At 37.8% G+C, this 23,253-nt stretch overlaps 1 protein-coding gene across 1 annotated transcript in view; it reads right to left on the bottom strand.

The window, feature by feature from the left end:
- Positions 1–900: 900 nt before the first annotated feature.
- LOC142336259 (SWI/SNF complex subunit SMARCC1-like) overlaps positions 901–23,253 on the bottom strand; it is a 35,034-nt gene continuing 12,681 nt past the window's right edge. Inside the window, exon 2 of the mRNA XM_075384951.1 lies at positions 901–2,044. Within this exon, the coding sequence (XP_075241066.1) occupies positions 1,694–2,044 (351 nt within the window). The 3' untranslated portion in view covers positions 901–1,693. The remainder of the gene's footprint in view (positions 2,045–23,253) is intronic.

The following is a 23,253-nucleotide window of genomic DNA, read 5'->3' on the forward strand; positions in this document are numbered from 1 at the left end:
AATGCTTCCAGGAAGCCGTACGTGCTCAAAAAATTCCGCTTTTCCGGTCACCAATTTTCACACTTTCTTTTCTCGCTGACATATAAGCGACATGAACAGAAAAATACTCTCTTCACTCAGCCCTTGAACAATTTGACCAAAACACTTTCTTCCCACGCATTCCACTTCCTGTTTCAAATACACATATCCAACCAAGTTATCGATCAAAGACGGTCAACCCAAACCAAGAGTACAGCAAAATAGCTACTCTCATCTTAAGATTAGCAGCTAAAAAAACATAACCCACTAAGCGTCGGAAGAATTGTCCTCGAACGACTAGTGGGAGCTCTAATCAATTGCGGCCTGCTTCAGTCGCGGGTGGTAGCTTAAATGGGACTGAGAAGTTCAATAGTGGGCTTCAAATAACCACATTAGAGGTTAACATATACCACTATTAAAATTTAAAGTGAAAATGTCATTAGTTTCGGCGCACTTTTCATTTCACTTTTAGTTGTAAATTGCCGCCAATTGAATTCAGCTGCTTGAAATTGTGATAGAAAATTTTAGATCACGCGAAACGCAAAAATTCAAGGGCGTAAAAGTCACTCGAAAAGTCTAAACTGTCAAGCAAAAATTTTGCATAAAAGACACACGTTTACAATAATTGCAATGAACTTCGTTCAAGAGCAATTAATCAGTATACAGTCTATGTAACAATTCTGCTCTCCGTGAGCGCTTTCAGATGACATTTTCTGATCCCTTCTCAGATAAAATTTTAGGCGATTCAAAAATGACAAAAAAAAACACTAGGCTACCAGAATTCCTTTCGCTCATTACCTGAGGTCGGAACAATGCCTTTTTCATTTGCAGCTCAATTAACTTCATTCATCAACCCTCACATCCTCGTGGGCGGGAAAAAAACAGGACAGAAAAACTTTTAATTACTGCACAACTAGATTTAATATATATAGAGATAAATTAACGTTAAAAGAAATAACTAAGAACAGATACAGCACACTTTGTCAATACAAGTAGCAAAACAATGAGTTTTGCCGAAATAACGTTTTGCAGCACTCCACATATAGACTCATGTAGTCGCAACTTCAGTTTTGTTTTTCAATAATGTCATGCAATTACATATCGTTCAAATCAAGAGCGTCGATAACATTTTACCTCATACAAGCATTGTTTTTACAGTTAACGTTTCAATTCAGAGAACAATTCTTGGAGCAAAAAATAGAGCCAAGGCGACAGTTAATCAGACCCGACGATTAAAATTGAATAAGTGCAGATTAATAGCTCACAGTGTTCAATCTGTATTTTCGTTAAGTTAAAAAAATTTCATAACTGCCATCGAATGGAAGGTAGAAACAGTTTTCGCTTCTATAAAATGTCGCCTTACGGGGTAATTTTTTGTTAGACAACTGGCAAAATGAAGTTTTCCAAAAAAAAGTACAAACTCGTAAACACAATACTCAAAAATATTCTCAACTTTTCAGCAACTTTAGGATGTAAATACACTCCATTTTCCATCAAAATGTATTATTCAGATCAGTACAAATTTTCTGAGCTTGTTTTAGAGGGGAAATGGAAAATCTTCTACAATTCAAATTGAAGTTACCTTCAGTATGTGGTCTATTTCCCAGACTTCCTTTCATGTATATCTTCAATTCTTAGCCAGTTTTGGAAACTCTGGCATTCGATGACCAAGCTCTCAATCCTGGTCCATACTTCGCTCACTGTCACCCGATTCCGTTTCGGCAGCTATTTGTCCCATATCTCCATGTTGAAGCGAAGTTGGAGGAGCTACCGAATTAGCCCCTACGTCGCCGGGTTGTCCGATACCACTGCCACTGACTCCGGACATCCCTCCGACTGATGTTGGTGCATTGGGACCACCCTGTGTTTGGGGAGGCATATGATGTTGTGTCTGTTGTCCTGAAGGCGGTGGCATCATGTGGGGAGGATATTGCTGTGCATGCCCAGGAGGAGGAGGGGGCATATGTGGGTGATGTTGGTAAGGTTGACCTGGTCCAGGATATCCAGGGTGATATCCTTGATGAACCTAGAGAACATTACGCAAAATTTAGAGCTACAAGAATTAGGGCCTAAATCTCCTCGGTGAACCAAGTTTCGTTTTGTTAACAAAGAGAACAAATTGATAATAGTTTTGCGTTAAGTGTACAGCGACGATGGGGAGCCCGCTAGCCAAAACAATTATTCTATACCAACAAAACTTCCAAGCATTGGCCCGAAAAATTAATAGAGCAGTATCAAAAAGTTCTTGTGCTGCATTTGCCTGACTAGATATTATATTAATTGCTGCAATACCCTTAGTGAATACTTTCCGATTGGACCAGAACGCTGTCTAATTGTGTTTCATCTTGTCCTGTATATTTATTTCTTATGAACCGAGGTCAGAATCCGATAAAGAAGCCAGAAAATTACAGGGAATCTGATTTCGAAACTCAACAGCAAGATCAGCTATACTGTTAACACCAGATATCATTATTCCCCAGAAACAGCCACAATGTTTAGTTTATATGTAGGTATGCAATGTTTGAATTAAAGGAGATAATTAGAACACAAACATAACCTAAGGATGCTCAGATCATTCTGATCTGATTGCAAACATAAATTACCTTGACAGAGCAAATTTGAGTCGTCAGCGTAGCAGACCACTCTATAATTCGGGAACATTGATCATATCATTAATATACAACAAAAATAAAACCAGCCCAATAACACTTCCCCGTGGAACTGCACCCGTAACTCATCAAAAAAGAGTTTCCAACCTTTACCAATTGAGTTTGATAAGACAAGTAGAATGACATAGGATCCAAGAATACCTCGTGAAAACCAAAATGAGGTATCTTACACAAGGATGTGTGGTTGGCAGGGTCAAATGCCTTGCTTAAACTATTACTTGTTCAATAATCTCGTCAAAAATCAGATACATTTCGAGCAGAAAAGTAACTAATTGAGTAACCGTTAAAAGTATTGCCTGCAACCAATATACTATGCTATTCTGCCGTTTTTCTTTTATTTTGTGACAAAAAATTAAAATCTTTTCAAAAGTCAATGTCAGCCCGCGCAGAATTGAGATTGGTCAATAGTTCTCCCTTTCTGCGAATCGGTGTAACGAAAGCACACTTTAATATTTGGCCGAGCCATAAACGTAAAAATATGCTACTTAAATGGGGCAAATCTTGGAGCAAACTTAATTAGAATATTCGGTGGTAAACCGTCGCCAGGAGCTGCCTGGAGGAGTGAATAAGATTGTACAGTTTTTCGACGCAAAAACTGATATCCGAGATGTTTGTCTGGTTGCCATAAACCAAATTTTTGCATTCTACTTTAGTATCGATCTGGAAAACAAAGAGTACATATTATTAAACATAGCTGGCAGATTGCCAGAAAATAGCCGCAATAGCTTCGTAGATCTGCAGTCTCAAAAAACAGTAAGACAGTAATCGTCTTTTCATTGAAGGCTGATATGTTATATTTTGATTAAAATCTGTATAAGTTTTTGCTTCCTCTATTATCTGCTCTCAAATAGCCTTCATTTAGAGTGACACAAACCCATTTCACCTTATCTCTTTGAATTAAAGTAAATAAAAGTCAATTTCAAAGAGAGGAAGTCATTTTTGAGAGTGAGATAAGTCAAGTGTGACCAAAAATTTAATCACGCGAATGAACAAAATACTCGCTCCACTAAGAGCGAAAAATGACGTCATGCACACACTTCAGTTCAAATTGCATGAACGAATGAACAAAAAGCAGATTTGAAGTTGTTGTGACATATGGTCGTAACAAAAATCGCTACGACAAAATAAAAATCGCTGACGTACAATTCAAAGAATATTCATTGACTAAACAGAAAAAGACCTCGAACGGACTGTAAAAGCCATTTAGAAATCCAATCCAAAAAAATCGAAAAAACAGTAAACATCAAAGTGAAATTGCCACATGTGAACAAAAAACCACTAGCGAGAAAGCGAATTTTTGTTCAAACACCGTTTTCCTTTAAAATTAGAGCAAAAAAATTTTACGCCGCAGAGCCACTCGCTTTTTCGCTCCAATTCTTGTTTCAGCGTGACCAAAATCAGTTCTCCAATTCAAAAATCATGAAAGTGTGTGAACAGATCTTAAAGACAGCGCCCCAATACAACTCCAATTCTTTTAATTGTAAAAAAAACCAAGGGCAGGCCAATAATAGCCCCAACTATCGCTGTGCGGCTACTAACAAGTTATTTCATTGTTCTCCAGACCGATACTAAAGTAGAATGCAGCAATTTGGTTTATGGCAACCAGACCATTATCTCGCATATCAGTTTTTGCGGCGAAAAGCTGTACAATCTTTATTTTACTCCTCCAGGCAGCTCTGCTCCTGGCGACGGTTTACCGCCAAATATTCTAAATAAGTTTGCTCTAAGATTTGACAAATAACTTGTTAAAAATATGTACTCTCTTAATCATCAGATGAAGTCAACTTATCGAAAAACTATCTCCTTTGCGCTAGATTTAGATTTTTAGAAAGCAAATGATTCAGTCGTTTTAATGTGTTGACGTTGATAAGCAAAAATTTCTCGTCCATGTCAACCAATATAATTCCTTTTTAAGGTCACTAGTAAAGTTGTTCTTCATTTTGCAATTTACAATTTACTCAGGCAGTGCCTTCATTCGTTTGCAGTCAGTGACACTAAAAAAAGGCGCAGAGAAAGGCTGCCTCTAAAAGAGGGAGCAGAGAAAACTCTGAAAAAACCAGAAAAGTAAGGTTTTTGTAGTGGGTCACCAGCGAATGATTTTGAGAGTCAGAGAGAGGGGGCGACTAAACTCCGCCTCATTTTAGATTTGTAACCAGCCATGAATGCCTAAGAGTGCTCCTTGACTTTAACAAAGATAAACCACTGGGTCCTTCTAACTTGCCCGCTTGAGCACTTAAATTAGGAGCACCAGAACTAGCTAAACCGTTGTGTTTTCTGTTTAATGAAAATTTGAAAGCCGAACAAAATCCTTCGCAACTAAAATTTGCTCACATCAGTCCTCTATTTAAAAAGGGTGATAATGACAATCCATTAAACTATAGACCAATCTCTTTAACGCCTGCCTTATCAAAAGTTTTTGAAAAACTACTTAAAGAGCAAATTGAAGAATATCTTCACAAAGCCAATATCTACAACAAAACGCAATTTGGGTTCCAGAAAAATTATTCCACGATAGACGCACTTGTATATTTAACAGAAACAATACGATGCAAACTTGATAAAAAAGACCATATAGCAGCCATTTTCCTTGATTTATCAAAAGCGTTTGATTCGATAGACCACGAGAATTTATTAGCAAAACTTGAAACCGCGGGTTTTACCGGTTCAGCCAAGAACATTATCAAAAGTTTTCTTAATGATAGGTTTCACTGTGTTAAAGTAAACAATGTAGAATCGGACTGGTTAAAATAAATCAGAGGGGTTCCGCAGGGTACGGCTCTTGGTCCCCTTTTATTCAATATTTACGCAAACGACCTGCAATTCAATATAGTCTCTAATATAGTTCAATATGCAGATGACAGTCATTTTCTCCTCCGAAAAAAAGGTTCAAGATAGTCTCGAAATTGTTGAAGAGGATGTAAAAAAATTGGTTAATTACTTTGATTGCAATTCTCTTAGGCTTAATGCTGACAAAACGGAATTCATTGTTTTCGGCTCCACAGAATCTAAAGACATGAGTTACAATTGATGCACAAAAAATTAAAGAAAAAACGGAAGTAAAATATCTTGGGATTACTATGAAAAACTCACCTTTCAATCCGAGTTAACATTTTACGAAGTATGGCACAAGGCATAAAATCAATCTATACATTTGGGAACTGCGTTACTGAAAGCTTCAAAAAACACTTATTAACTCTCTTGTTATAAGTCACCTGCAATATCCAGCAGTACTTCTGTGCTCATTATCGCAATCTTATAACAATTCTCGAAAAACAATTAAACTGGGCAGTCAAAGCTTGCTACAATCGTAAAAAGTTTGATTCATCTCACGATCTTAAACTGATGAATAACATATTACCTGTTCGAATGTTAATACAATATAGGGTTGCACTATACACCAGACAAATTTTTAATTACAAAAAGCAAGCATTTGAAAATATTTCTGGCATTCCATTACCAACGGCGAACTTTTATTTTCACAATCGGACGAGAAAATTAGTTAATAAAATCATTGCTAGTCGGACGAGAAAATTAGTAAATAAACTCATTGCTAGAACTAAATACATTGAACAAGGGGTGATCAATAGTGGTGTAAGATATCATAATGAAATTTTGAGGGCGAATGAAACCTTGTCAAAATCTTCTGTAACTGCCACAAAAATATACAAAGCTCACTACTTACAAAAATTCAAGTAGGATCCAGGCCAAATTCAGTTTGGCCAATTAACGTGGCGTGAATTCAAACTTAGTTCATGATGTGTGCTGTTCCTACCTATGTATTTATTAATCTATCTATTTATCTACCATTTCAATTATTGGTGTTCACAATTCAAAAATAACTTTTTCTGTTTATTTATTAATTACATACACTACCTGCATGATTTATTTGATATATCATTTCAGGAATTTACGTGTTCTTTTTTTTAAAGAACTGAATGTATGGGAATCTGAAAAGCACAAAATATGTTAGAACGCAAAATGGACAGGCTAACGGTCAGTACATGTCCAATTTCTAATACAGACCTGCCAGAGCTTTGGATTAGAGCAAAGACTTTCAAATTTAGAAAGTTCCCACGTTTATGCGTCGTCTATAAAACTTTTGTGAACAATGTAATTTGACAATGACATAGCAGAAATTGCTCGCCTAAATGAGGCAATCATATTGATTCCTAGTGAACATAAGAAAATTTGAGGTCACCTAGCACAACCGACTCATCAGAGATTAGCCGCTCAGAAGTTGACTTTGAATAAAAACATTGCTCACCCGATTTTCTACAAAGTGGGCGTGCCAGAACCTTTTGGGGATAAATAAATAAATCTGAGTCAGAGGATTGTTGCTCGGCAGGATTGTTAGACAGGATTTTGGTGTAAGGATTGTTCCACAAAAAATTATCTCTAAGCAACATAACACATTCCTGCTCGCGTTAAGGAGTGCAGTATTTCATAAGAGACCAAAAACTTAATTTTAACAGCACGCAACATTCCTCCCACACGTCCCAATGATCGACTGGAGTGGACAGTACCTGCAATGATACCAGCCAAAGACACCACTCTCGCAAACAAATGTCTATCCACGTTTGTGTGAGACAATTATCCTCCGGTTGTTCTATATTAAGGTCCTGGTATAAACTTAACCTTCGATCGAAAGAGAATGCTGTGCGCATTTAGAATAATTTAATTTATGATGACTGTTCTGGCATTAGCCATTTATCTTGTTACACTCTCCTTCTTCGAGCTTGATACAAATTTAAAGGATTCCGGCGTCAAATCAGGTGATATGATAGCATTTTCCAAGCTTTCACAATTACTCAGTGTGCTCGAACTCCGTAAAAACCCTATCTCACTCTTAATTATGTCTTTAACGTTGATTTGATGCAAGAGTTTGATCCTCGCGCTAAATTGCGTACTTCCAATTCTTTTGCACTGAAAAAAATATTTGAGCGATACGTCAATATTTATTGCAACTTTTTCAACTAGAGCATCATCAGTTATGTTATTAGAGGGTTTTCTTCCTTTCGTAAATTACACCACGGAAGATTAATACTTCACCCATTTTATTTCACGCGGAATGCCGGTCCAATTTTTCAGCTATATCGTCGCTAGCAGAGCTAAGATCTTATCGAGTTCGGAGACCCATTCTGTAGGTAGTCGAAATTTCTCGAACTCACTGTACCGCTTTGGAGTGTTGCACAAAGATATCTAGTCACAGCATAAAGATCTGATGTCGATAAACCAAGTAAACTATCTCACTGCACCAGAGAGCACTGTTGTAGCTTACTGTAGAGAAAAAATAAAACAAACCCGGCAGATTGCCGGAAAATATCCGCCGTTGGTTCCCATAACTCCATTGGGATTGAAAGAAAAGAAAATATCAACAAAAATTGATTTTTGTATAAAAACATTTTTAAGTGCGATTTATTATGATGTCAACTCGTAATTGAACATACTCCTGTCGCTCACTGAGAGGCTACAGGGTCTAGTATCAATAACAATAAGCATTATAGATAGTAACTAAAACTTATGATAACGAAACTCAAGTACCGGGCATCTAAAAATGGGCTTTATGGGTTTATCCCGTTTCTATTTCTGACTTTGATTTTTTATACTGACTCTCTTCAATTTGAATTGCTTTGCTGAGCAGCTGCTGTTTAAAAGGACTTTGAGCAGAACGACCGAAGAGTGAAAATGGCCTAGAGAAGTCAAAAAAGATTTCACGCAAAATGTCGAAAAACCGGCAAAATGGGTATAGCGAAAAAAAGTTCGATGAAGTTAAAAAAACATAGCAGGACAATTCCTGAAATACAATTCAAGGAATTGAATGAAAAACTCTGACGTACTCTACCTGAACAGCAGATCAATTGAACAATGCCAGCCAAAACAAACAAAATCATCAAAAAATTGAGAAACTAAAAGAATCAAAACTAAACAAAAAAATACTCATTGCTGAAACTCTTGAAGCTTTTAAACCTAAGGCAATATTATTTCCCTTGAAAAAAATCTATTCCAAAAATATGTAAGAGGCGATCCAGTAACCCAATTCCAAGCTTTAAAAAACTCATTGGATCATAGATCAAAAGGCAATAATTTTTAGAAAAATTTCAAACTTCAAAAAATAGAAATTCGTTCTATTAAAATGTCGAACGCCATGCAATTGCCCCCTAGCAACTATTTAATAACATACTATCAAACCCTGGATGAGGTTATCTGGCTACTGAGGCAAGAAAAAAATAAAATACAAATGTTTTGAAAAAACGTGAAAAAAAATTGCAAATTTAATCAAAAAACTTAAAAAAGTCGAAAGTTTAAATTGTTGAAAACAAATCCATTGAAACTAAAAACCATGCAGTAACTTTTTATCAGAATGTAGAATCTGTTTTTTCGTGCTTGAGAATGGACGAATATCAAAAACTGACAAAAACTTAAGGAAGCCATAAAAAAATTGCAGATTTTATCAAAAAAAAGCTAAAATTCGAGCTATTAAAACGTTAAAAACCATTCCAATGCTACTACAAACTATGCAATGCCCCATAAACAAACCTTAAAGGAGATTGCCTGGTCACTGAAGCTGGAAAAACTGAAAAAATGACGAAAATTTTTAAAAACCTGAAAATGCGAATTTTGTCAAAAAAAATTGCAAAAAATTTGTGATATTAACAAGTTGAAACCTATTCCAAGGGCAACTCAACATTTTTCAGTAACTTATCGTCCAACCCCTGATGAGGTTTTCTGGCCCCTGGGACTCAAACAACTTGAATAATGACAATAAATGTTGAAGTTTTGAAGAAAAAAATGCTGAAAGTTTTGTCAAAAAAATGCTAAAAATCATGCTAAAAAGTTGAAAACCATTCCATTACCACTAGAAACCAAGCACTAGAAATCTATCATCAAGCCCTTTATCAAATCCTAGAGGAGGTTTCTTGACACCTAGGGCTTAAAAACCTCAAAATATAAATTTTCAAAAAAACCTGAAAAAAATTACAGAAATTAGTATCATTTTGCGTGTTTATGTTTGTAATACCTAAATATATAGCTCATGAAATGGTCATAAAAAAATTTTGTCTCGCAAAAGGCCTTCATCAACTTTTAAAAGCTTCAGCCTAAAACTAATCAGTAGTGAAATTTGGGGTGGTCTACCGCACAGATTTAGGATCCCTCCTATCTAGTCTCGAACCTACGCCAAAATCAATCTTAATTACAATAGGAAAGACGTCTGCACCACTGAACTACAAGATCCAACAACTACACAACTTAAACAATTCTATAGGCACGACCATATTGATAAGTATACACTATAGTTATGCCATTGAACTACCCCACATGCAGTTTTAAATTTACTGAATGAAAATCATCAACTACAATGCCGTACAAAGAGAAACTTTGGCACAGATGTTATTTCGAATAACCTTGTGGGCAAAACTGTGTCTTTTTCAATCAGCTCACACTTTTATCATTTTAAAGTAATCTCAATTCTCAATTATCAGTACTGAACAAATAACTAAAGCTATATATACCAAGAAACACGAACTAAGACCATTTCTCAACAGATTCCAAGTGCCATGAATAACAGCGCAGAAATTTCTGACAATTTTCGATACATTGTCTATAGTGCTCAAGTTTGATTCCCTCACAATTCATTCGAGGCGCAAACAAAAAGACGCAAAATTGATACAAGAGACTCAAATTTGGCAACACAATTTCAACCGAAGGGCCTCGCTAACTGGATTGATCACTTTACAGATCAATTTGCTGTTGTACATCAAGATCCTCAAAAGATGCAACAGCAATACAGATGGTGCGACGACATATCATTTGAGCATCAACACATTCTGGTCTATACAAACGATAATCCAAAACACATGAAGACTATCAAATCCTATATTCGCCATGAAAGCAAAGTACTGCTCGAGATCAAAGCAAAAATTTTCGTACCAACAAGCGCATTTCAAACGTTCAATCAGCGATTCCAATGATTCAATGTATCAGACATTACAAGACGAGGAGACATCTTCGAACAATTCACAAGAAACGCTGATACAGTAATGGATATTTCCCCAAAACGAAACAGATTGATGGAAACAGTATGGGAGATAGAACGCTCGTGTCCAAGTAGACGACAAGAATGTGCTACCATGACGGAATACCAGCGCAGAATATTAGCAAAGATAGAGAGTCTCGAGAGTACAGAATCTCCTTTCAAGCAGACACTGGAGGACTACATCGACATACTGGCAACCGGTTGGGGATCGATCTACAGAACGGATCATTCAACTTATTTGGAAGTTCAATGTGGAATGAACAATGCGCAATGCACATGTTGGGAATGCTGGGATGTTTCATTGGAGGAAAACACAGAAAATTCCGATGACTCATCTAAACAAACAACAGAAAACTGATAACAAAAAAACTCTCACTGACTACCACTTTCCAAAAAAAGCGATCCGTAAATCGGTTGGTTTACCAATTTAATGATATTTATTCCCGATATTAATAAAGTTTTGAGCAATTTTGAAATTGTTTCTAGGCATTTCCCTCAGAACGAAACAACAAAAAATGCATTTCTTGCAGTTTGCATGTTAGTTGATCCCAATTCTGACCTTCAAGTCATCAATAAACTGGCCCCGCTTGGAGGACTAATAGGACCCGGTAATAGCAGACTGCATGAGTATCTTAAGCATTTGAAAATACTACGAGCACATGCTGCATTTCATGACGCGTATGGATTCATGAAAGAAGAATACGGACTCGGACCAGTATATGTGTATATGTTTCAAATTTTCCTAGTCACTTTCTGCTTGGGCACTTCTGGTGTCCTATTTTGGATAATTTTTAAGCTCGTGTTCTGGTCTTATTTTGAAGCATTGCCATTTTAGAATGACCAATTACGACCCCGATAACTTCGGGAACCCCGATAATTAACCCCGATAATTACGACCCACACTGCATATTTCGAAACTGGCAGCTTTACAACTATCTCAAGCCAATGACAAGACAGAAATATTGCTGAGAAAACAGTGCTGGAAAAAAGTGGGTCAACGTTTTGTTCTTGTACAAACTGAAATTGATCTATCACTTTCTGAAATTGAACTCTTAGCCGAAGCTTCTAAACTATTAGAGTATTTTGTTACATTATCACGACAATCTAGTCAGTCTCCACCACCTGCACCACCCCCTCGCGCATCTTAAAGCAATGACTGACTCTCCAGGTTGTCACTTGGATATTGCTAGTAAAATAATATTCGACCAAAACGATGAAGAGCGCCCCCCCCCCCCCCCGTGGAAGCTTTGTGGTAGCATTGAAAGGTCACTAATATTTTACAGCATACACATTTTTCTTTTATTCGCAGCAATAACAAGCAGCCTTAATTTTCATTTTGTTGCCAATTTCTCAACAGAACGCCCAGAAATTAGGTCAGTGCTCGCTTTCAGTATTGGTTGTTTGATTCCAACACCAAAATGAACAAAATAATTGTTACTCAACCTCACTTACTGATGATGTTGGTTGGCCCGTGTATCAGGTAAATCCCGATCAACCCCTTAAGCAGATATCATAATTAAACAAAGAGAACTGTTTTATCCTCATTTTGACAAAATAATTTACGTTTATCAGCATTGGCAAGAAGTATATACAGAAATCAAAGCAAAACTCGGAACGACAATAAATTTTATCGAAGGACTCAATTGGAGCAAGATCAATTCTCATCCCGAAACACACCGTCGACTGATCATTTTTGATGATGTATACGATGAAGCCAGCCAACAAGAAGAGTTTTTGAATTTGGTCATTTCTGGACGGCACAAAAACCAACACGCCATAATTTTTAAGCATAATTTGTACCAAAAAAGTCCAAATTCGAAGACAATCGACGTGAATGTTACACAGATGCTCTTACTGAAAAATCCCCGAGATAGAGTTCAGGTCGATGTTCTAGGTCGTCTGTTGGGGAGCAGATATCTTGTGCAGTCAGCGTTTAAATTAGCTACTAAAGAACCATTCGGTCATTTGTTGATTGATTAGGATCCCAGATGCAGCGAGCACCTACGATTCTGCTCACATTTAACAAACGACCTCAGCATATTTTATATAGTAGGAAATTCGCAGCAGAAAATTGAACTCGATGAACAATTCACAACATCTGACTACTTTCAAACTGCTCATCAACTTCAAACCTGTTCTGAAGCGCTTCGCGCTTATTCATCTCGATGATAATTTTATCAAATTTTTAGTTGACTGTTTATACAATATTGTTCAAGGCCATGTCTCGTTAGCTAATACTTATATAACCAAACAGCAGTTCAAGAAATTTAAAACCATTCTTTCTCTTCTTTTTGATAAGAAAGTTAAATTACCTCAAAAACCAAAAATGCTGGCGGCCAATCAGGGCCTGCAATAAATTAAACTAATTCACAATCCCATTCAAAATCATTTCAAGAAACATGCGCAATAACACGGAGGCACAGAAATTCATTCTCATTCAACTACAAACTTATAACAAATTGCTCGAAGCAGCCAACGAGAGCTACCAAAAGCCCCAAACAGCCAAAGAAATTTTACTAACCAAAAAAAATTCTAACGAAAGCGATGTCGCAGCCCAACTAAGTGTTGCAGCCACGTTCAATGAGGAGCAAAAATCGGGAGAGGAGACAGAGGAGATAATAACAAGAGAACATTATCAAACAAATCTTAGCGCTGACGAAGCAAATCAAATATTAGAAGAACTGACTCTCGCCGGACTTTCGAGCGGAAAAATTGAGAAGTCGAAAACAATTATTAAACTGTTACAAAACTCAACAACCGTTACAATTGATAAGCATACAGGCAAAATTCAAAGCAAAACTGGAGGACCTCCATCTGAGAGCAATTTGTTTGAGCTTTTAGTAACCATTCAGCACCCTACAAAAAAAATTCTCCAGCAGATCTCACCCTAATAAAAGAGCTGAAAATTGCTCAGCATCTAGTTGCCAACACAAACGCCAAATCGGTTAGCCCAAGGCTTGCAGAAGATTCGAACACTACATGGCTTTCCATGTTCAGCTACAGATAGTAAAGCTATTATGTAGAAAGCCTATTAAGTTGCTTCTCCAAATCAGTGGAATAGAGCAAAACCCCGGTCCTCCGAGAAAGCTGACATGTAGAAACTGTAGGAGACTGTTGGGAAAAAGCACAAGAAAGAAACCACTGTTTTACTGCACAATTTGTGGTTGGGTACACAATCAATGTTCAGGGATAGAGAAGGCTGAAGAGTATGACAGAGAAAACTTTACATGCATAAAATGCAAAAACGAAAGGGTCATCTCATCAGCAACCACAAACAGCAGGGACCTGCAAACTATTCAACAAAATTATACAAACACGAATAATCCATCAGCCTACGGCAGCGTCAACAGGCTGGTTAAATCAACAGGCCTAAAACGTAAAACAGTGGAAACCTACCTAACAACAAGCTCAATATACACAAAGTTCAAACAAACACGTCACCGTTTTCCACGCCTAAAATACAGTCATATCGTTTGAATGAAATATGGTCAATTGATCTTGCGGATATGCAATCATTGTCCACAGAAAATCGAAACACTCAATATCTACTGGTGGCAGTCGATACACTTAGTAGATTCCTTAGGGTTCAGCCTATGAAAGATAAATACGCATCAAAAACCAGACGCGATTTCGCCTTGATGACGACAAAAATCAAACCGGAAAAATTATGGACTGATGAAGGAAAATAATTTCTGGGATCATTCAAAAATTTTTGCGAGCAGAAAGAGATAACAATTTACCAAACTCGGAACGAAAAGAAAAGTTCGTTTGCAGAACGTAACATTCGATCCATAAAGTCTTTAATCTATAAGTTCTTAAACGAAAATCATACCAGCACATATATAAATAACCTGCAGAATTTTGTCAAAGTTATTAACTTTCGAGTCAACAGGATAACAGGTCTTGCTCCAAAGAGCGTAACCAAACAGCACACAAGTTATCTTATTTCACTAAACGTAAACGACAAGATACAAAAGCCCAAATTTGCCGTTGGTGAGACCGTTCGAATCAAACGCAACATCGAAACGTTTCATCGGGTTTATAAGATTCAATTCAGTCACGAAATATTCAGAATAGACGAAGTCCTCACACTCAATCCTCCAATTTACCGCGTTGTTTCTCATGAAACAGGAGAAGAAATAGTCAGCCGATTTTACGAATCAGAACTGACAAACTTTTCAGAAAATTAAAAACGGACCCAGCTGAAAATACTTTTACAATAAATTTAGTCTCCAACGCTTCGGCGGAAACGTACCCCGGCAAGTTGATGGCGTCTTTCACAAATCTATTGCCCAAACCAATAGATCTAAACAAAACATTCAAAACATGGCAAGTGGCACTTCTCGAAATATCATGGCCAGCAAAATTTAAAAACGTTACACATGGTTTTATAGAGCCACATATGGACGAAACAGATTCCTCCTCGGATGATGAAGAGCCAATAGAACCAACGAGCGCAGAAAAACTTTTCACTGATATAGGTCACCGCCGCCGTCGTCGACCGGCCGACAGAAAACAGTACCATCTTCGGAAAAAGGCAAACCTCAAATGCAAAATTGGCACTGGTTTTTACCCAACAATTCAAAGTCTGATGCAAAAAATATTCGCAAAAGCTTTAGAACCAAACAAGAAAATGACTGGCCCACCATATGGTGCATTTCAAGCCATACTCAGAAAACGAAGCTATTAAGCAATAGTGGCCAAAAAGACCAGGCATCAACAGGGAATGAGGATGGTTTTATGACCGCTGCTAGTTCCAGTGAAGATAAACTAACAGAAGACGAAACTGAACAGTGAAGATAAACTAACAGAAGACGAAACTGAACAGAGAAGTCACACAAGTATAAAACTCCTTTCACCAGATCTGCAAAACATTCTTGGAACACACATACTTAAAATTGGTGTCAACCCAAAATATCCAGTAGACATCTCCGGTGGGCGTCACACAATTTCTGTTTATTGTGATTTGATACAAGATCAGATTCTTGGAAACAAATTAACATTGCTTCTTAGAACAATAGCTCTTCCAAACAACTCGGCACAAAAGACACAAAACGCCATCATTTGCCATCAATCGTTCTCAAACTTGCAATGGAAAAATGTAGTCAAGTCATCATTTCAATCTATAAACATAACGATTTGCGACGAAACCGGACAACTGATGCCATTTCTCTCAATGGGCCAAAGCTGCTTGACATTGAAATTTCAATTTTTACCAAATTAAATCATTATTCGCAAAGGCTACCCAAAAAACAGTTGGTTTGTTTGGAAGCATGGATGCACACTATGAAGCACAAATTGCGAGAAATCAAGAAAACTTTCTGACTCATGGCGGTCCGGCAAGGCAGTTCGGATCTGGTGCCGCAGGATTGGGCGCATTAGCTGTACGAATTGGTCGCTGTACTTTACCACTACTATAAAAGTACGCTTTGCCATTTGCCAAAAAATTGGACGCAATCTTATTACAGCGGCAATTCCTGAGATTGCGCAAATGATAGCAGGAAAAAAGAAACTAAAATCTGCAGCAAAAGACTCATTGAAGAAATCAGTTTCAAAAACAATTTCAGAATCGACAGCAGCCGATCGTTCCCGCCCGCGCCCGCCTAAACGGTTGCAATCGACGCACGCGTCCGGCGGCCGCGGGTTACCGCGCAGTCCGCTCGCCAGGCGGCTGGGCGCAGCTTAACACAAAACCCCTTATCAACAAACAAACTAGAGACAAGAGAGATACCATCACGCAAGAGGCCAGCCAAAACCACTTTGAAGACAACCAAGACGAAACGCAGTCGATCAGATATTTTGTCCAATGTAAGATTCTAAATGACTGAGTTCACCAGCATTGCAGCAGATATCGCCAATCCTGTAACGAACACAGCTTCAGACTTTTTTTGAAAAACCTAATGTTCTTGTCAATTATGAGAGCGGATTCGATAAAGAAATTTACCCACAAGTCGGTTCAAGAGGACCAACATTAGACTTTTTATTCAGCGGAGACCAGCGCAACTGCATTGACCTTAACTATATTCAACTAGGAATTCAAGTGTCCATCTACACGCCAGATGGAAAAGATCGCGTAAAAGCAAGTGACGCAAGCAAAGTTGTATTTGCAAACAATGCGCTACACAGCCTATTCTCACAGTTCGAAGTTTACGCCAACGGTATTTTGATTTCTGATAGCAACAACTCTTACCACCACCGAGCATTTCTTGAGACAGAATTAACAACGAACAGCGATAGCAAAGAGACTTGGGCCGCTTGTCAAGGATAGTTACGACTCAGAGCCTTCGTCAGACGCCAATCAATCTGAGTGGCGTCAAAACCGTTTGAAAGCAACCTTGGAGTCAGGTTACACACTTAACCTCTATGGTTCCCTTTATGTCGACTTTTTTAGTTGCGAAAAGCGTATGGTCCCTGAAGTCGACATTCGAGTTAAACTCTACCGCGCAAGTAACGAATTCAGTCTTATCAGCTTGGCCGACGATAACGGCAAACTGTTTACGGCAGTAATAGAAAAAGCTTCCATGTTTGTCCGCAAGATAACTGTCACTGAATCAGTACGACTTTCAATCGAGAAGGCATTATTAAAATCACCAGCAAGGTACCCCTATGTAGAATCCCTTTGCAAAAGTTTTATCATGCAATCAGGTCAAAATTCTTATGTTAAAGAATGAATTTTTGGAACGGAGCAAATCAGACGTTTAACAATGTGCATAGTAGCAAACGATAAGTTCAGAGGATCGAAAGATACAAACCCTTTTCTGTACCACAAGTATAAAATAAAATGAATTGAAATCATACGAGGAAATGGCTTACCTATCGCAGGCACACCAATTGACACTGAAAATAATGTCAGAATATATCACAACACACTAACAGCGCTAGGCTTTAAAAACGGCGGCAATAAAATTTCTCTGCAGGATTTTGATAACAAATTAATTGTCAGTTTCGACTTGACCTCATCACAAGAGGCGTCAAAAAATCTTACCCTATTCCCCGAACTGACAGGAGCGCCAATTACTCTGAAGCTATTCTTCTCTGAAGCCCTCACAGAAGCAGTTGAACTCTTCATTATCAGAGAGAGATTCCGTCAAGTTTTTATTGACACCAAAAGGAATATTTCAAAAAACCAAACTATATTCAATGGATAACATTTCGATCAAAAGAGTAGTCGGCAAATTACGTTTATTAAAATTTTCTTTTGGAGGTGTTTGGTCGGCAGACAATTTTCCAAGAATGAAATCAGGTCCCCGCTTTCAAATTGTAAATACATCTCCAAAAAACCTCAAGGGAACTCATTGGATATTACTTGTAGCCATTCAATCAACATTCAAAAGCTCAATCAAACAAAAAAGAAACAAGAAATTAACAAACAATTAACCTGGAACAGCCCGAAAATTCCGCTTAATTTTTTCACTCATTTCCAAGAACGATTTAATTCACTGTATAAAATATCAGTTCGTTTTGACATTCACGAAACTGCTAGGTCGCCTCCCCCTCAATCTTTATCTTCAAACTTATGCGGGCTGTATTGCTTGTATGCAGCCTTAGAAATATTTCAAAAGGTGGGCTGTACACATCACACAAAGTTTCGGGATCGCCTTAAGGCAACGAAGCAGTTCAGATTTCTAGTGTTAAACGCAGTTAAAAATATTGGCTTAATGAGTTGAATTTGATAAGATTTTTCAGTAGTATACCTCAAACCAATTACACATTGAACATTTTATAATTTAATTTGTATGGCTAACCATGTGTTTTTAATCTGAGTCTGGGTAGGAAACAAGAGGTCGTCGCCTCTTTGCAGGCACAGGCTGAATGATACAAGATTCATCACCACTACTGTTACTACATTCTCCTTCAATTGCTTCATCATCTATAAAGGGATTCCGGAGTAGACGACGATCTTCGTCGCTATTGTCCTGTTCATCACTGAGATCACTCCAATTAATGACTGGCTCCGAGTCGTCAACTTCTCGAGGTATAAAGCCAGGATCGGGCGGAGCTGAAACAAAACTAAGTACATAATAATTATTTCGTGAAAACGGAACTGCAAAAAGCGTTTTTACCAAAAGAAGACACCGTAGTAGAAGCTATTGAGCAGGAGTCAGAAAGGTCTACTGTCGATACCAGCTCGAAGTCCTTCTCCTTCTCCTCTTCTTCACATGAAATCGAACTGTTCTCACAGTCACTATCCTGTAGTGATGGACAATCCGATTCGAAGGTTACTGTTGGAGTTTGATTGAGGCTGTAGTGGCCATAAGGTAAAGTGTCAACACCGTTATCCAGTATGAATTTTTTGTCATCAAAACAACTTAGAGCCGTTTTGTTTGTTGTTGTCACCTTTATTTGATGGTTTGCTGAATGAACGTCATTGGTGCTCGACTGCTAACTCCGGTCAGAAGACACTCAAGAAACTTGTCATGATGCAGAGTCTTTTTAACAAGTTTTTGCACGCCTTTGGCACTCTGTTTTACTCCACTTTGAAACTTGATGCTGTACATCTTAGATCGAAGAATTACACTCTTCCAAAACTGAACCATTCAACTCGTCAGTCATTGTCAGAGGCACTTTTTTATTACTCGCGTCGAACAGAGGATGAGAAGTTGGGTAATCGCTGAGATCCAATAAATGTTTAAATTCGTACATGTCTTCATACAAGTCTTCGGTTTCAACTCTGTACAGAAGCGAGTCAGTGTCTTTGTAAGTGACACAAATCCGTTTCCCGTACCTCGGTCTCATTTCTTTATAATAAAAATGGTACAGAGCAAGTTTTGAAAGGTCCAAGATGGCTGCTCCGACGGGAGTTGGTTTGTCCCATCTAATGTTCGGTACGGAAAAATAAACGGAACACAAATTTTCGCTTATAATTTGAAATGACTTGAAACTCGGCCTCGACGTAAGCTTGGAGGCTTTCGCCTCTTCAGATACAAACTGAATATTTTTTCTATTTCGTTGGTTTTCCATTGTTTTGCCAAAGCAAGCGTTCGACATCAGTTTATAAAAAAAATTTTCGAACGTTGTTGAAGCTTGCTTACGCATAACCGTATTTTTTTCGATATAGGGACCCAACCAATCAGACTGATTAAATTGTAGAACGCAATGAAGTCTCCCAACTTTCAAACCTTGATCGATGTAAAATAGCAAGTTTTCAATTTGACATATATAATTCGGCTTATCAAACAAAGTTTCGACCAATTTCGGAACAGCACATCTGTTAACCATTAAGTTTTTGCTGTACGCAGACAACCAATCGTCTTTGATAACATGTTTTTCGGGAGCCAAGGGAAACTCAGAGTGGTCGTCGTGAATTTCTCGTGGATATTCTAGATCAATTTCAACGGAGTAGCCAAAGTCGGTATTTGACCTGTACTTTCCAATTAGCTCATCGATGTTTGAAAACTCGCTCCACTTGTAGCCATCCTTTGGAAACTTTTTCATCATGATGCCACCATAGAGTGAGGTAACATCAAAAGCGCCAAAAACGGATTTTTCGTTCCTATCGAAATTCTGAAGATATTTTCTATTAGCTCGAAAATGTCTCAGCGCTCCCACGCCATTGAGACCACCTCGAATAGCTTTTTCGCAGAAAAGCAGCATGTCAACGTCGGACAGAAGCCCCAACTCAACATCATTTGTTACCAGCATTGCATCCCAGCTTAGATTAGGAGCACTATAAAAATAAGCAGGCTCCAAACGATAAACTCTTATGCACACCGAGCGGAACAATTCGAACACATCTGCCAGCAAGAACACATCTGTCTGCAGATAAGCATCGTGGTAGTCTCCAAAATTTTAACAACCGAAGAGATGATACATATCAACAGCTCGTGTATACATTTCTTGAGTAACATCAATTCTACCGGTTAGAGTGTTTTTCCGATGGTCACCGTAGGCAGGAAAGCCAAGTTCAAACTTACGAAATGAGTCTAAATAAGAATAAGGAAATATTCCCTTTGCTCTTATTTTCTTGAAATCTGAATCACAAAATTGTTTAAAGTGGAATCGGAGTAATTTCAAGTCGGCATCTTGCAAAGTTTGTGCCAGTGAATCAAGGCTCGAGGCCAAAAAAAACTGTCCAGGAAGCGCAATTCATTGCGTACAAGTTTCTCGACACCACATTTGTTTATGTAACTTCTAATGGGAACCTGAACTGAGAATGAAATAAACGTCTCTTCTGTCCTAGATATAGCTGAGAGAGTCTCGTTTTCTTCCAGCTTCATGTACTCTATAATATGATGAGCATCATAACGAGGCAAGTTATGGAAGAAAACAGGAAGAAAACTACCAACCGTAACCAACAAATTGCAACTACTGTGAGCAACGTCAAATACAGTGGAAGAAACGTCTTACGGGGAAGAGCGCGGCTAAAACAGAGTAAATGAAGCACAGATTGCCTTTCATGTTTTTGATATTCAAGACTGATTTGCGTTGTGTTTCAAGTTCAGGAGGCGTTGCAATATAGGATCCCGCGCGAAGAGGGGAATATTTTGAAATCTTCAATTCGACAACATTTAACTTTTCTATCACCCACCCACTTCCTGCAGTGCAATACACGTTTATTTTAGTCAATAGTTCGTCAATATGACCGAAATACTCTTCAGCAGTCAATGATGTCGAGAGGCTCTCTATTGGACTGTGAAAGAAACAAAGAGTACTATCATCAGTTAGAGGCTTGGTGAACTTCACCTCTATGCAGATTCCGAATTTCGCAGTCACCAAATCCCGAAGCTTCGTCGTGATAAAATCTGTAATTTTTCGTTCCTGGAGAACGAGAAATTCAAAGGGGTCAAAAATTGAACCGTCGGTTGTTTTTGAGTCGGAATGACTGGAAGTGCTCGCGAACTGACTTTCTCTCACGTTCCAAAATAAAACGATCTTCTTGAGAGAAATTGGATGGATCAGTTCGAATAACTGAGCCCACCACAGAATGCTCGTCTGCACAATGTTTTCGCAACGCTTGCTAATTTCCGAAAAACGTTTGACACGAATTGCATCTAACAGAACGCGCAAATTTATGCACACTTTTCAAATGCCGAACCAAGTTTTTCGCTAGCGTAAAAGTGTTCGAGCAATGTCCGCAAACAAAATTTTGATTTGAGTGGTCAACATGCTTTTCATCATGCTTTTCGTTTAGCGAAGTCCTGACTGCAGAAATTGCATTTGAACATGATTCCTAAACCAAATATTAGTTTAGGTTTCCTCGTCTTTTTATAAAGGCTAGGTAATCTGGTGTTGTTCTCAGGAACAACCCAGCAAAGATGCGAGGCTCCAGTTTAAATAAAACCGGGAATCCAGGCATCTTTGATTTGAAAATACTTCAGGTGGAGGATAGTCGGAAAAACAGTCTTTAAAACCTTAGGTTTCGTAGACTGTTTTTTTCGACTATCCTCCACATGACTTCAGCCTGGCCCCTTCGACGAGAGGTAGCCAGGTCTGACAAAAGCCAGAAGGAAGTTTAAAGTATTCCAGTGACGCAAGGAGCTGCAAAGCAACAAGAAATTTGAATGCATGCTAATGAGATTTTGAAGAATAATTCGTCAAGCAGCTATTCTTGCATCTCCAGAACATTTTTATAATATAGTTATTTTTGTAATATAGTTTTTACAATATAGTTACAGAGTTATACAGAGATATAGTTACTGTTGTTTAAACAGAGTTATACAGAGATATAGTTACTGCTGTTTTATATTGTTTTATAAACAATATAAAACAGCATTGTTTTTAAACAATATGCAATTGTAAGTATATGAAATAATTTTATACCAAATTCTGTAGAGCGCAGCTCTCCGCAGCTTTTCGCTTCAAATTGCTATAAACTATGCGAAAAATTAATTCGCTCATATCCATGGTCTAAATATCAATGAGCGGATACAAAAAAAAACAAGAAGAGCGCTGCTCTTCACAGTAGCCTGGTATATAGTTCTTTTCAAAGTTGTGATTTGATACTCGTAATATGATCGAATTTGGTGAATGTAATTGCTGAACTTTACTATACTCAGCTAAAGTCAGATTTCATAAATTATTAATAGTTATATTTAAAAAACTATAAATAACATTACATCCCATGCATTAGATGATCTATCTTTAATACTAGCGTCCCGTAAACAGTGACTCTAAACAGACCCTCCGGGTGAGGATAAACTTTGACACTCTGCACAATCTTGTCAAAAGACTAACAAGTTCGTAATCTACCCAGGTTTAATAATATTCCAGAATTTGAATAATGCATGGAACATTTAAATCTTTAAAAGAAGATGCCTTCTATTTGAAAACATCATTGGAGAAAGTGCGCAGCTTTCGCTTTATATTGATATTATCGGTGCGAAAAATAATTCCGCTCTTATCGATGATATAAATATCAATGAGCGGATACAAAAAACAACAAGAAGAGCGTTGCTCTTCACAGTAGCCTGGCATAAAATTCTTTTCAAAATTTTGACTTGATACTCGAATTATCATCGAAAAAATTGGAAGCATAAGTAGAAAAAAACGAGAGCACAGTTCTTTAGAAAAACCCGGCATAAAGTTCCCAAG

This window comes from Convolutriloba macropyga, chromosome 3 (genome assembly GCF_964194025.1).
Source record: "Convolutriloba macropyga chromosome 3, txConMacr16.3, whole genome shotgun sequence".
In the NCBI taxonomy this organism is placed as follows: domain Eukaryota; kingdom Metazoa; phylum Xenacoelomorpha; order Acoela; family Convolutidae; genus Convolutriloba; species Convolutriloba macropyga.